A 15,712-nucleotide genomic window follows, 5' to 3' on the forward strand; every position below is an offset into this window, starting at 1 on the left:
TCGCACAGAGAGAGAGAGAGATCCGGGCTGTACGCTGGCTGTGGAAGCGTTGCTATGCCATTTGCGGTCAGAAACTCTGTGACAACGAACGCGTCGTCCCCGTCCGTCCTGAGATCGCAACGACGTGGATCCTGCATCATGACAATGCGTCCTCGCACACCGCGTTCGTTGGAAGCGCTGTTTCGCTGCAGAAGATTATTAAGTGTATTCGGAAGTATTGTAAATAAAATTGGGTTTTCTAGAACCAGTCTTATTACTTTCCGGACAGACCCTGTATTAATCAATATTTTGAACGACTCTTAATTGTTACAATTTGCAAGCGTCGATATTGGTACCGCTGGGAATAAGTATCTGTATCCGTTAAAAGCCGTATCGGCTCAGTCCTAGTCAATATCAAAAGCTTAAGCCCACTTTATGTACTTTTCATTGTTATATAAAATGGCACAACAATGTGAAACAACAATGTTAAATTAATATGGAAAACGTAAATTCAATCCAATAATTTGCGTTAAAAAATGCAACGTAGACATGAAAATTATGATAAAACAATAAATACAATAAAATATAAAACTTTACATAGAAAATTAAAAAAGCAGAGAAACTGAGAGAAGAAAAATAGAGAAAGTGAGAGAAAAGTAAAGAAGACAGCAAACAATGATAGACAAAAATAAAGTAGAGAAAGTGAGAGAAAAGTAAAGAAGACAGCAAACAATGATAGACAAAAATAAAGTAGAGAAAGTGAGAGGAGAAAATATACAAGAGAAGCAATGAAAGAAATGTTAGAAAATATATTGAGACAGAGAGAGGGGGAAACTAGAGAAAGCAAGAGAAGGTAAAAAGAAAGAAAAGAAAGTGAAGTAGAGAAAGTAGATAACAATAAAGAGGAGAAAATCTAGGTGAGACAGGGAGGATAGAAAAATAAAGTACGAAAAGGAAGAGGAAAAATAAAAAAGAGAAAGCAAGAGAAGTGATAAAGTAGAGAAAGGAAATAAAAGAAATTGAAATGGAGAAAGCAGATAAAGTAAGAGGAGACAATAGAAAAGGCGAGAGAAGAAAATTAGAAAGCGAGGAAGAAGAAGGGATATTCAGAAAGCAAAACTATGCGAGAAGAAAGGAAAGTATAAACGGCACAGAAAGTGAGGTGACAAGAAGAGAAAGCGGGAACTCATAGCACTTGCCTTTGTCTTTCGTCGCGGTTCCTTCCGGGACCGTCAATAAGGGCGGGTAGCGGGGCATGATGGGAAGGAAGGGCAGGGCAGGCGGGGAATCCCCCTTCATCCCGGCCAAGGCTGAGGCGTCCGTCTTGAAGAATGGGGATCCCCAGAGGCGGCTGCAGTAGGGGAGTCCCATGCCGTTGTGAGAAGTCGCGAGTGACGGGAAGATGGGCGACAGTGACTGGCTCTGAGCCCCACCAGACAATGTCGTTGTCAATCCTGAAATTAAAAATTGGAGAAACCATAATTTAATGTAATATATACATATCTCACGTTGAGAGTAGCAATATGACCTAAATCAAGTTATAACATGAGATGAACAGTACCGCACACACAAACACACATACACTCTCTCTCACACGCACTACACACAGATTAAGTAACGGTCCGTAAGTGGGGACGGGGGTATGCCGCTGGTTGATGGTGCTGGCTAGAAACAAAATAATTTTGCTGTAATGTGTAAAAACATAATTTGAAAAATTCTTGAAGCTTTCCTGGCGGCGAATGATGAAGAAGATTTCTCGGGCACATTAAGGCTAATAGGGACTGGACCTACAGTTTAAAGTGGGATCCAAACCACTATGTACCTCCACCTGGTATCGAACCCGGGACCCCTTGATTACAAGGCTACGACGCTACCACTGTGCCATCAGGGAGGCCCTTCATAATTTGAAAAAAAATTATATTACCATATATTACAAATTAATTCTCGACCCCTAAACTAATTCGCCTATTTAACAGAGTGTATAATATGGTATAATATAAGAAAAGATTCGAAATTTATCGTAGAAGAAGATAGGTAGGTTACTTATTTGTGAGATAAGCTTCAAATATTTTCTTTCATCATTCATTTAATAACATAGCGAGATGTCGAGCACCACCTGGTATTGCCCTTTGACACGACCAATGTCGCCAAAAACACCTCGTTATTTTTTTAAAAAAACATACTTTTTATGAATTTGCCACAATTAACTCCATTAAATCCTCTTTAATGCATACATATTTATCGTTCTTCTATCAATTCGATAAACACCAATACAGACCATCGAAATTTTTTGCAAGCGACTCCGCAGACTGTCTTTTATCCATGTTCGTTTTCACTGCGCACAAAAACTTTTTTACGCCTTATTAACTTTTTCCGCATACTGGACGTTAATGTAGAGCATGATATTCTTGTTTAATGTTTATAAAATCGGCATAGACAAAGTTAACACCCAGTGTTGGTTTCATCTCTCTATGGCTTTTTTGTACAAAAGTTAAATCCGTTCAGTCCCGGTTGTTTGACTATTCGGACACCCTGTACTTTACTGTTGCTATTGTTCAAATTTGAAATTTCCCCGCCTTGTTGGAGCTCTCCAATACCAACTTTGAAAGGTAAAACACCCAAATAGCAGACGACGAAATATAAAGAAGCGGTAGTGAGAACGATGTCGTTCGAGAAGTAGGAACCGCATGCTTTTTGCATATCAACTGAAGAAAAGTGCCGCTGCTGAGGCGAAGGAAATGATTTGCTCGGCCTTGGGTGAAGATGCCGTACCATACAGCCAACTGCAAGAAGTGGTTTCAGCGATTCCTGCAGGAAAATTTCAATCTGGAAGATAAACAGCGTCCTGGACAGTCAAAGAAAGTGGAGGATGAAGAATTAGAACTGTTGAATGAAAATCCAAAATCAAAGTCAACTGATTCGTTTCAGTAACGAAATTGAGAGGAGAAAAAATAATTTGCAGGCGGGGAGACTAGACAGCTGATATTGATCCATGATAACGCCAGGTCGCACACGGTAAAAGGAACTAAGAAGATGATCTATTCGTTGGGTTTGGAAGTTCTGCCGCATGAGGCTTACTCCCCTGACCTGACGCCTTCAGACCATCACCTGTTTTGGTCCCTGCGGCATCCATCACCTAGTGGATTCCCACTACAGAAACCTTGAAAAGGTTGAAAATAGCATTGTTGAGTTTACATACTCTAAACCGTCGTTGTTCTATCGCCAGGAAATTCGCCAGCTGCCCGAAAGATGGCAGAAGTGTACAAATTCTAATGAAGATAATTTCACCGATTAAAATCTAAGACTATTCACAATAAACATTTTCTTTCTTTAAAAAAGACCGACAATTAATTTGTACGCCTAATATATACACTGGCCGACAACTAAGCTTCGAAATGATGAATTTCACAACAAGAGGAGCGACTGCCTTATTTTTAAATAGTGAATGTTACTGCTAAAGAAGATTAATTTCCATTTCAGCGCCACCTATTTATTTTTTTTATAATAATCTGTATTTTATACTTCATTGTTTGAAGCGGCTTGAAAATTATTTCGGATATTTTACGTCACTTTTCTACTTATGAGTTAATTGCGACAATGAATATTGAATGGTCGAAATAAATAATGGGACAGACAATGATACATCCATTCTACACTAGCGGAGGTGGCGAGGGAGGTTCGGGCAATATGCTGAAAGAGTTTGAGTGGCAGCTAGGACAATAAATATTGGCATGGCAGTGATCGAATAGGCAGTAAGTACGTTCGTGGTCAGCAGCGATCCAAACAGTGTTGCTATCGCCAAAGAGCACAAATTCCCTTCCACAGGTACAAGATTTCCCCTTTTCGTACAAATTTTCCCTTCATATAAAAAAATGAAATTACGATCACAAAACTTGACCAATTATAGCTATTATTATTATTATTATTCCCATTGACCTCATAGAAAACGTCAATTTATAAAAATATTAGGATCGATTTAATGAATGAAAATAAGAAAGAAATAAGAGAAAATTAAGATTAAAAATATCGAAGTGAACACATTACGAAAAATATACAAAACCTTTCGCGACAACAGTTAATATTAGGTGGCTACTAGCTGTATTACCACAATAATGTTAAAAATTAAAAAATGAGAAGTTTCTGAATTAAACATTTTATTTGTAGTTCCTTTGGGGAATTAATTAGTGAATTATACAAAACGAAAATGATTGTCTTTCACACTTCACAAATAGGCTTGAAATTTCTCTTCAGTTTTGACATTTTTCATAAAAAAATGTTCTCTCGCCTTTTCACCTAAAATATTACCAGAAATTCCCTGCACCGAGTGGAACTTCCCTTCATCTAGCCATACTTGGTCTAAGTAGTGAGGATTTCAGTTGTAATTTAACGCTGAAACCATGGAAGTTTTTCTGTTCTAGTGGCCGCGGTGGATCAGTCGGTAACGCGTCTGACTAACAAGCTCAAGGTCCCGGTTTCGATCCCCGGCCGGTTCAAATCCGGGAACTTTTCTAACGTTGGAAGCGGCCCCGGCGCCCACCCAGCATCGAATGACATGGGTACCTGGGGGAAACCCTGGGGGGTAAAGGCGGTCAGGGGCGTGATGCTGATCACATCACCCCCACTCACGACCGGATCAAGAAAGTGTGGGGCGTTACCTCCACACCCCTTTACGCCTTCATGGCGTGGTGCTAAGCACAGGGGAGCACTTTACCTTTTTTTTTACGGTGTTTCTAATGTGCTGCGGTGTACGTTTGGAGTGATTCTTATATTGTTCAGCTAGTTAAAGGTATTGACTGTATTTTTATTCATGACGTCATCCAGGAGAGCGGAGTCAAGGCCTTCAAGTACTTGGACAATGCGTCTTTGAGCTAACACTTCTGCAAGATGTGATTGGAAACATTTGAGCTCATTGGTTACGAGTGAACCACAGCCAGTTCTCTGATTGGCTGTTTACTTGGCAATTTCGGAAACAATGTCCGCAAGCCACATTATCAACGGATACCGGTATTTTTAGTACACGATTCCTTCAAATCCATTCCCCCTCCCCCACTCGAATTCCCTGATGACTTTCTTGACAAAAATTGTATGGATTTCCTCCATCTGACTGCGGGATCAGAACTGGCCCATTCAATCGGCCGATCAAAAAGTACACCGGCTTACGTTGTGATGCGCTTAACTTATTTACGACCTGTAACTCGACGTCACTTATCAAGTACAAATCACTCTGGAAAAAGAAACAGGGGAACAAATCGGTCCGCGTAATCGAATTACTGGTCCAAAAGCCGATTTGAGGTATTCGGGAAGAATCGGTCCGAACAGCGACTGACTGCGGAGTTATGAATTGTTGATGGCACTGATCTCCGCTCCAACCCGGTTTTACGGTTAATGGATTTTCTTTTCGGGTCCGTGTTCTTCCGTCCTCTCTGGAGATTGTAAGCCTGATTTCTGAATGTAAGCTCCTTTTCCCATCTCAGCTTTCTTCTCGAAATTGCCTGCTCCGTGACCAGGACCGTGCAGAAATATTCTGCGACTGTTAGGTCAAATCCTATTCTGGGACTATAATGGATGTTTTTAATGCCAAGTTCCTCGTAGTTCTGTTTCATTACATAATACTAATTTTCCTGCGCCTTCGGTTCTAAATAAAAGGTTGATGCATACAGGCGAGTTAATTAAAGCCAATGAACTGTTATTGGTTGACGTCATATTCTCATATTGAAGCTACGTAGAACAAACTTAACAAACTTAAACTTAATTATAAAACTATAATGTAAACCAAGTGACGTTAAACATGTATTAAATTATATTATGCATTTATGTTGTTGCATACTGCTTCGCGATTAACGTTTTCAAACCATCCGCATGACGGAGCTAGTAATTTCCGTATTAACGTTTCAGACGTAAGTGACGTACCCTGTTAGGATGCGAATTCTTAAGCTGTAATTGCAGGCTATTTTATACACAAATTCTATAATATAGAGCAATCCATTGTCTCGGGTGGGACACCCAGACTACATTTTTGACATTACTACTGATAGTTAAGCAACATTTTTCTTACAGTTTCTGTGCAATGAATTATGAAACTACAGCACTATTAATTAAACATAACAACCCTTAAAATATTTATAGATTTAAGTGAACAATTTTGTGTCACGGTTGGGACAGATGAAACACTACCTATTTACTTAAGAAATTTCTTTTAATTGCTGTGAATTTTCAAATTATGAAAGATAAATTACCCAAGACAGAGGGAGAAGGTGATTGACCATTGAATATTCTAGTGGAGTTGCAAGGGAAATGTAGCAATTAAGGGAGGAATGAATTGTTTTTTTGGTGTTATGGTGGGACACAATACAGAAGTAAATATAAATGTTAAAATAAACGAACAATACGTAAAAAACTTAATTATGTATAATCCTTGATTTTTTATCCAATTAACACTTAGATTCTTCACTCACAAGATAGGATAAAGTTACAGCATTGCATTTAATTTTAAACATTGAGGGTCAGGGGTACTTTCACTTGGAATGCTTCATATATATATATATATGTATGTATGTATGTATGTATGTATGTAATAGAGAAATGTGATACCAAGGACACAATAAGTCGACGGCAAAATATCTAATATAAAAATGGATGTGTGTGGGTGTGTATATTTGTTTGTTCCGGCATAACTCTCGAACGCCTGGAGCAATTTCAACCAAACTTGGTACACGTATCACTTGCAATCTGGAAATAATATTTTTGGGTAAGACACCCCTGGCACCCCTAGGGGTGTGGTGGGAAAGGATGACATGTAAAAATAATCGATAACCACCGATATTAAATTCCGCACAAACAGACATCCATGACTCTATGCAATCCGCACAACGATAGTGTTTCTCGGGTTGTCTAACATTCAGGCTGTGTTGTGAATGGAATCCATAGTTTTCGTGACACTCCCAACGTGGTTGAACTCCAAGTTCATCACCTATCGGCATGGGGGGTGAGAGGGGGTGAAAAATGAAATGCCAAAAATGACCTAGATTAGCGTCGAATCCATAGTTTTCGGAGTCGCTAAGCTAATTGGTGACATTCACGATCACATTTAAAATTAGTTACATTTTACACTATAGTTAGAATTCATTATTTTCCTGTCTAATACAAGATTGGGATAAATAAATACCCGGGCAATGCCGGGTAATCAGCTAGTTGATAATAAAAATCAAAATAAGAAAAATAGGATTATATGACCTACAAATATAACACTGAGTGTCTGATTGTACACCTATTTCTTAGGGAATATTTTTCCGAATGATGTAGAAAAGCGATGGACAAGTTCTTTGGTCTACTTGCTGGATATATATTTCATATGGGGCATTCGGACATTCTCTACACAATAATGTAAGACCAAGAATATGGTCTCTTTGGAAAATGTAATAGTGTTTATTGTGCTTGGTTTTAGTTTTACTAAGTATTTTTTTTCTTCACTTTTGTATAATTTCGAGGTGAGATCAGAACCATATAAGCATTTGGGTCTTCACGGTACCTAAGCAGCTTACGATCACGCTTAGTGACCAAGAAGTTATAGGTTTCGATTCTATTTTAAATTGTCTTGTCAGTGTTGCTATCTTCAGAGAACAAAAATTCCCTTTCCTAGGTACAGCATATTCCATTCTCGTATCAATTTTCCTTTCATTTCAGAAAAGTTAAAATTTCGATCATAAAATATAATCAATTATTACTATTATTCCCATTGACCCCATAGAAAACACCAATATATCGAAATACTAGGATATATTGAATGAATGAGAATAAGGAGGATGTAAAACAAATTTAAGATTTATTTATAAAATATCAAAAAAGTGAACTATGAAAAATATTTTAAAAATTCGCAATAACGGTTAACATTAACTTTAAACTAGTTGTTTTGTCACAATAATGTAAAAAGCTAGAAAATCAGACGTTTTGCTTGTTCCCAAGGTGAACTATAAATCTAAATAATATACAAATGAAAGAGCTCGAACATAATATTTGAAATTTCCCTTCAGTTTTGATATTTTTCATAAAAGTTTCCCTGTCCCCTGAAAAAAAAATACCTGAATTTACCTGCACTTAGGGAAATTTCCCTTCGTGTGGCAACACTGGATAAAGTGTACTTAAAATTCAAACCCTGACAAATTCTGAGAAATAAGTTGCAAGCAGATACGAGGTCGAGAACGAGACCCGTACATTCATTCAGGAAATGAGACAGTTCTTACTAAAGCATCTTCTTTCTCGTTTCGCAACCATAGCTACAGCAACGAATAACTTCCACTGTCTATTTTTACAAAGCTTTGTGAACGCGGGTGATAGCTGGAGGTCAGCGTGGCGAAAACATAGTTCTGAAGGAAAGATTACTCAATCCTTTCCAAACAGTTTTGACAGCTTGAAGATCGAGCGGTGCGTCTTATCGGGCAAAACGTTTTTCCTCGGTAGGAGATTCCGACAACTCCACTGTTTATTTTACGCAGGCCTCAAGAAGTCGCAACATTCATTTCAAAGCTCCCGCAGCGATCCGAACGCCAACCTGCTTGTCACATCCTCTGCCGGCGTTGATGTCTCGTTAATATTTACGCACTGACGCATGTGCGAAACACGCAATGAGGTATCTCCTCTCAGGAACTGCCAACCCTGACTTTCACATCTTCACTTCATTTTCCATCTTAACCCGACACGTTGAATCTGCGATTAGACGATGTGAGGTGGAAACACTGGCAAGACATATTTAATTTATGTACAAATACATGGTGTAGGATGTAGATGTCTTCATGAGTTTCCGAGAGAGATTACCAATTGCTTTAAATTGAGGCCTGACGTAATGTTGTGATTACGCTCGGTCGAGAATGGTGTAAACCTCAAGGAGGTTTCAGCCTGACCTTCCGTTCTGAATTGAGGACTGAAGTAACAATCGTCCGAAATTGAGGACTGAAATAAGGCTCGCGTGATACAGTTTCAACGTTCGAAGACAGAAAAAAGATTGAAAGTTTCAGCCAGTCTTGAATCGAGTACTGAGTTCTTGCGAGAGAGGATTCCTTGATCCGAGACAGGAAAAAATATTTCAGTCTGGCGTTTCGTCCTAAATTGAAGTCTTTAATAAGGCTCGCGTGACACAAGTGTTCGTAATCGAAGACGGAAAATAACTGAAGTTTCAGTCTCGTGTTCCGTCTGAAAAGGATTGAAGCGTGGTTTGCTTCCACAATAAAACGCAAAAAATTGGTGTTCCGTCCTGAACTGAAGACTCAGATCAAGCTCTTGTGAGACTGAATTCATGATCAAAGTTGGAAAAGGCGTAGAATTTTCAGTCAGGTGTCCTGTCTTGAATGGATGATTTAAATATGTTCCGATTGAGACAGATGCTATGATCGAAACAGTAGAAACACTAATTTTCAGTCTGGTGTTCCGACCTGAGTTGAGAAGTAAAATAGGGCTTTTGCTACTGTGGAGGAAGACGGAAGGATTCGTGGAGGAAGACTGTAAGATCTTACGGGTTTCAGACTACTGTTCTATTCTGAGCAAAGGATTGAAATAAGGCTTAGTATGTGCATGCATTCCAATATAGCAAGGCCAGCAGTGATGTCCCACAGTCTTTCAATTGCAAAATAGTTTATTTTTACGTAATTTTTTCCGTAACAATCTTCTACGATCTCAAAGAAATAAACTTGAAGTCCTCCCAGTCAGTTTGTTTTAGAGATAGCAACCCTTAGCACCATCTTGTAGCGATTTGAGAAAACAACTGTGTAATTCGTCCAATACTCCGCACTCCGGGGAAGCAAGGAGTGAAAACAGGGTTCTTGTGACCTTGAACCATCCAATAACAGGGTAGTTTCTATGTACGATATCTTTACCCCCCAATCAGTAGGGGCTGACATGCAATCGTAGTACCATCAGTAATGTCTACTGCTGAAGCTACCGTAATGTTGCTGCAAACTACGGTTAAATATGTACGTACAGGGATTTTTTGTACCAATGTCATTGGCAGCGTGGAGGCAGATCAGCGAAGCATTTTTTTTTATATTTTAATTTAAAATTTTTGGAGCATAGTAGAGACACAAGGACTATGATTTTTGACAGAAGAATAACATATTATGCATGAATGTGTTCGTTTGAAAAATCTTTTGCAAACATTGAAAGAAAATTACATTTTTATCCAAGAAATTACATGAGTGTGCAAAGACAGGGAAAGGCTACTTTACACCTTCAAATAGCCACTTAATAAAGATCGTTTTGAAGGTAGAAAGACCTTTAATATTCTTGAGTTTCTTAATTTTTCTGGGGCTGCTTCCCCAAGGATAAATACCACCGCACGCCACTGGTGAAACAAATGTCCATGATCACTTATTTGAGTTTCAGAATGAAGTTCAGTCCCGAATCGAGGATTTAACATAAGGCAATTGTAAGGACTGAAAAGGGAAGACTTCCCATAAACTTCTTGCAAAGAAACCCACAGAGACTTAGTTCCAGGTTTTCAAGAAGCCCGAGGCACTGATTGAAAGTTAAACAGGCCGAGGACCCACCGCAGAGAGAAGAGAGCCCTCTCGCAGCCTCCTTCTCCTCTTCCTTGATTTACACAGACGGTGGCTCCTCCCAGACTTAGAAGCCTTGCCAAATCTCGGAATTAAGTGGGAGCAGAACGAGAGGGCGGGGCTTCCCCTGCTGGAGCATTGTTGGACAACAATGTGGTGCATAAACAGGCTGCGAGAGCTTTCGCAGAATCCCTGAATCAACAAGGACTTGCATTAAGGGTCTGCGGTGTGCCGCTGTGCTCCAGAGCGGATGCAGGAGGGAAGAGTCTTTGCGTCTCGCGGAAGGGTATCGCGAAATTACATTGCAAGAGGGAAAATCTGTGCGAGGGATTTCTTGGAGGGATTTTCACAACAAGATAGAGCATACGCTGGAGGTTCATAAAATCTCAAGTGGATATACAAATAAAGACAAAACCCACAGATGAACTACATTCAGATACTGATATTATAATAATGTTCAAATCAGGACAACTGTTAAACACGTTCGGTGTTAACGGACTCTCGGTACAAGTAACTGTAAATGTGGTGGCAGGAAACTTAGAAACTGACTATGATAGTGGCATATTTGTCTCGCATCAACAACATTGAGTCGGCATTATCATAATACGTATCAACGTCTTCCATTTCCTTGAATATTCATTCTACACGCACACACTATCTCTCTCTCTCATACACAAATACTAGGAATGGTCACAAAATCCGGATTTAAAATTATCCGATATCCGTTTCGGACGAAACGGATAATCCGGATAGAACAGATTTGATGAAGAATTTGTGGAAAATACATACAATAAAATACAGGAATGACGAATACAAGAATACGTGGATAGTCCGTAAAACGGATAAAGGATAAAACTGTCCGGATAATGCACACATTCGGATATCGGTACATTTATATTAATACGAATATACGGATAATCCGTATATTTAACATCCGCATGGAAAAGTATCCGACATGCGGAAAAGATTTTATCCGCATTTGGCCATCCACAACACACACACACTTTGTGCTATCAATTCCTTTCATGCTGTATTTGCCTCTAAATGAAAGCTCTCTTCTCATTTATCTTGTTTTGTCCAGTAAGGTCCTTTTCCTGCAATTTTTTGTTTCAGTGTTGTTTCTTATTTCCTTTCTCTACATTTTCAATCTTCCTTTGCTTTCCACTTCTATTCTCTTCACGCGCTAGGCTTTTCTTCTTTTTTTAATATTTTCCCCAGACGAGTCCCTGTTTATCGATACGTTCCTTTATCTTGTCTCACGTTCTCTCTGTCTACAGTCCTCTTTTCATATTTTGTCTTTATTCTTATACTTGCAAGCTTTTTCAACTGTAGTTGTTGCACCAGTCTTTTTTCTTCTTTGCACATTTTCTTATCCTCCATCGATTAATAAATACATTACATTTTCACTTTCATTTTCACACTTACTGAAACTGCAGTTTATCTCTACTTCCAGGTCATGACGGATCTCTCCGTCTACATAAGATATTACAACCCAATTGATAATACAAGGATTCAAGTGTTCAGATTGTTCTGTTGAATTAGTTGCCTTCATGAATGTATAATTGATTAATCGATAGCTCTGATATATTACCCCAAATGGTCTCAAGTCATTTTTATATATTGGCTGCTTTGATTGATCTCTTAAAAGTTACGTAATTGATTTCTGAGAGTAGATTGGAAAGACCCACAGATAAGAATGAAATTGGTAGGATGAGATGTGTTCGGTTCCATATTAGGTTGGCCATTTTACATTCAAAGATTGAGTGTACTACAAGGAAATGCTATCTTGGGGGTGTGGTTTATTGGTCTGCGTTTTCATCTCTATCACACTCTCTCTCTCTTCCCTCTATCACACGCATCCTCTATTCCTCTCCTTCTAGCTCTCTATGGCTCTCTCCCTATGTCTCTCTGTCCATCTCTTGTCCTGTTTCTCAACCCTTATTCCTTCCTGCCTCTTTCATTCTCTCTTTTGACTATCCTTTTCTCCATCTGTTCCTATATCTCTCACTGTGTTCCTGTGGTACACGATAGATAAAACAGTGCACCCATTCTCTATGCCCAAGTTTTACATTTTCATTGTTCTATTCCTAAATCCTTTATTTTGTCCTGCTGTTTTCCTTGTCCTGTCGTGGTAACGTCTACGCCTTGTAATCAAGGGGTCCAGGATTCGATATAGTGGTTCGGATCCCACTTTAAACTGTACGTCTAGTCCCGATTAGCCTTACTGTACATAAAGTGGACTTAAAAACACCAACTCAACCATCTCCTTGTCTCGTCAGTGATAGAAGAATTTTAGCTAGAACTTGGTAAGCAAAGATACATGAGTTTAAGGACATGAACAGTCACGTCACCGTAAATAAAAAGGGTGCAGTCCTCACACTTCTGGCTTGTAACGATTCCAATTAGAGCCAATGGTATTGTTACAAGCCAGAACTGTCTGGGACTGTACAACAAAATCCTGACATACTCGCTCCTAGGATGGTGTTGTGTGTGTAGACTAAGAATAGGCTTTCATTTTTGAATTGTTGTTTTAAGTCCACTTTTTGAACACATAGACTACTGGACCTACAGTTTAAAGTGGGATCTGAGCCACTGTGCAATGTGCCTCCACAGGATATAATCCCCGTATCAGCATACTGTAGGCCAGGCGAACGAGAACAAGTCTCTGCGCAGGTAGTGACGCGATACGGCTCCACCAATGAACAGTGAGAGAAACGAGATTGCGTAATGGGTGATTGGAGTTACCCGATTTCCTGTAAGCGTTGCAAACTTTTGAAGAGGATAATACCGAACGCACATGGCAAACGGACCGTATTTTTATCTCCAGGTCCGTACGATTGGTTTAAGAATTTCTTAGGGAAATATTAGGGATAAAACTGCAAGAGCAAATTTTGACAAGCCGTGCATTTAGCGTACGAACTAAGGTCTGGACCGTGTACGTCCGTACACGGAGGGTGACAGTACCATATCAACATTTGCTTATAATGTCCTTGGACAAGGTTGAAACTTATATCCATAAAGGTAATGGAACCTGAGTTGTTACGATCCACATGGCTTTATATATAATGCGTTTTCTTCTTATTTCATTAAAAAAAAACGAATATGAGAACGAATGATATAAGTGTTACGTCCACTTCTCTTTAATTTCTTTCTGAATGAATGGATTGGGCCGTTTGATGAATGGTCTGTGCGTGTGTGCGTGGCTGAGGGAAACAAGAAACAAGCAGAGCCGTGACGTCATTCATTCATTGGAAGTTCTCGTGCCTGCTCAACTGACCTTCCTGAGGTCCGGATATGACCCATATTGACCTCATGACGTCATCAAGAATTGTTTCTGCCTGTTGGAAAGTAGTTCATTCAGAACCATCGTGATGGAGAAAATACGGGATGGGGAGATCTCTGCAGTGTTGCCCAAGAGGTCTCATTCATTTCTTTACATTTTTTCGTATGAGATCCGAAAGTGTTTGATTCCCGGTAAGCGCATGTTTAAGAAAGCAGTGTTGCCAGTCGACTGAAAAAATACTGGAAAGAAATATCAAGTGAAGTCCTAAGTATGCTGCGAGATACGTTCTTAATCTGCGAAAGCTGTAGAGACATCAAAAACAGAGGAATCTTGAATTCCTGAACACTAAGATAAATCTATTATCGCCCACCATCTTGTAAAGAGCAAATCAAATGGAATACCAGACTAGCTTTCCAAAGTATGTAGACACTGTAAATTTCATCTTAAAACCACTGATGTTGCAATAGTTATCGCGTTGGCAAACATGTGACTTTGCCATTATTTCGATCTCTCTGTCCCTCCGAAACCACGAACTACATTACAAAGTTATTAAAAACGTTTGGCTCGAGGGAATAGTCTAGAGCTAGACAAATGGGAGCGAAACTGCAGGTCATTGCTTGATAGGGAAAATCTTGTAACGTGTGAACCGGTATTTATCAAAAGTACGAGAAGACAAAGTGTCCGAGTTGTTTGGATGCTACAAGAGTTTCAGCACAAAATCTCTATATTGACGACAGTTATAGCAGGTCAAAATGCGTAAGAGCCAATCTCCGTGGCGGAATGGTTAGCACAGCGCGCTACGACGCGGGGGTCCCGGGTTTCAAATTCCGGCCTGGGAATAGGTGTTCTTTCTGAATGTCCCTTCATCAATTTCATCATATCATCACTCATCCTTGCGGAGTGATTCGCACACCACACTACGCCAAGGGTTTTGGGTTCGAATCTTTTCCTGGGCATGGGTGTTCTTTGTGAGTATTCCTTCTTCAATTTCATCAAATCATCGATCATTCTCATATTCGCGATTAGCCAAAAGTGGAAGAAATGCAAAGTAAAATAAACCAAAGCAAAATTTAAAAAAAAAAACTAGTTCCCTGCTGAACTAGGTATTATAGGAGGCATTACAGTAACGTTGTACCACAAGTAATGCTTTAAAATAACTTTTATAGGTAGAGGACTTGTTTCAATATGTGCACCACAAACCCTGCTCCGTGGTGAGGAGCAGAATCAGCGTCCTCTGACAACTCAATAGGTGGTGGCCTGCACCAATTGACCCCAGCACGTGGCAGGCTGGGAGAGCGCTTGGGGCAGGACGGCGGTCCCCTTGCCGCTTGGCCCGGCAGCGAAAGATCAACGAGCAGAGGTCACGGGGATGCAGCATCCGGCATCTGCAACCGGCTTCTCCCAGATCACGGTCGGTGCAAGATGCTATCTTCGTGACGTCACTGGTTTTAACAAAGCATATTTCTCGCAACACCGTGTAAAGACGGGCAAAGGGTTCTGATTCTGCAAAAGCTCCAGTGGGTTTCTGTTTCCATTTCGGCTAACTTGAGTCGTTTTTTTTTTTAGCTCATTAGATTAATCGGTACGATGAGGAGTGCAAGTATACGAACCTAAGACCCCTGACATCGTAGCACGATACGCTCACTGGCGCGACAGTATTTACGTAAAGCAGAGGGGAGGGAGGCGAGGTCATATCTTCATTATTCTATCAGTCGGTGAAATTCTAAAATGTTGAGAATTTTTCTGCGTTTGGTGTCCTTTATATCAGGAACTTGAGCGAAAGGTGGAAGAAGACCTGCCTCCCCGATGGAGTAGTGGTAACGTCGCCACCTTGCAATCAAGTGGTCCCGGGTTCGATCGCAGGTGGATGCTCATAGTGGTTCGAGTCCCACTTAAAACTGCAGGT

General features: G+C 39.9%; 1 protein-coding gene across 1 annotated transcript in view; it reads right to left on the reverse strand.

Annotated features, from left to right (window-relative positions):
- Positions 1-15,712, reverse strand: part of LOC146001939 (uncharacterized) — a 101,320-nt gene that overhangs the window by 65,907 nt on the left and 19,701 nt on the right. The window contains exon 2 of the mRNA XM_083139663.1: positions 1,179-1,433. Within this exon, the coding sequence (XP_082995789.1) occupies positions 1,179-1,433 (255 nt within the window). The remainder of the gene's footprint in view (positions 1-1,178; positions 1,434-15,712) is intronic.

This window comes from Lepisma saccharinum, chromosome 1 (genome assembly GCF_977018435.1).
Source record: "Lepisma saccharinum chromosome 1, izLepSacc3.1, whole genome shotgun sequence".
Taxonomy (NCBI): Eukaryota; Metazoa; Arthropoda; class Insecta; order Zygentoma; family Lepismatidae; genus Lepisma; species Lepisma saccharinum.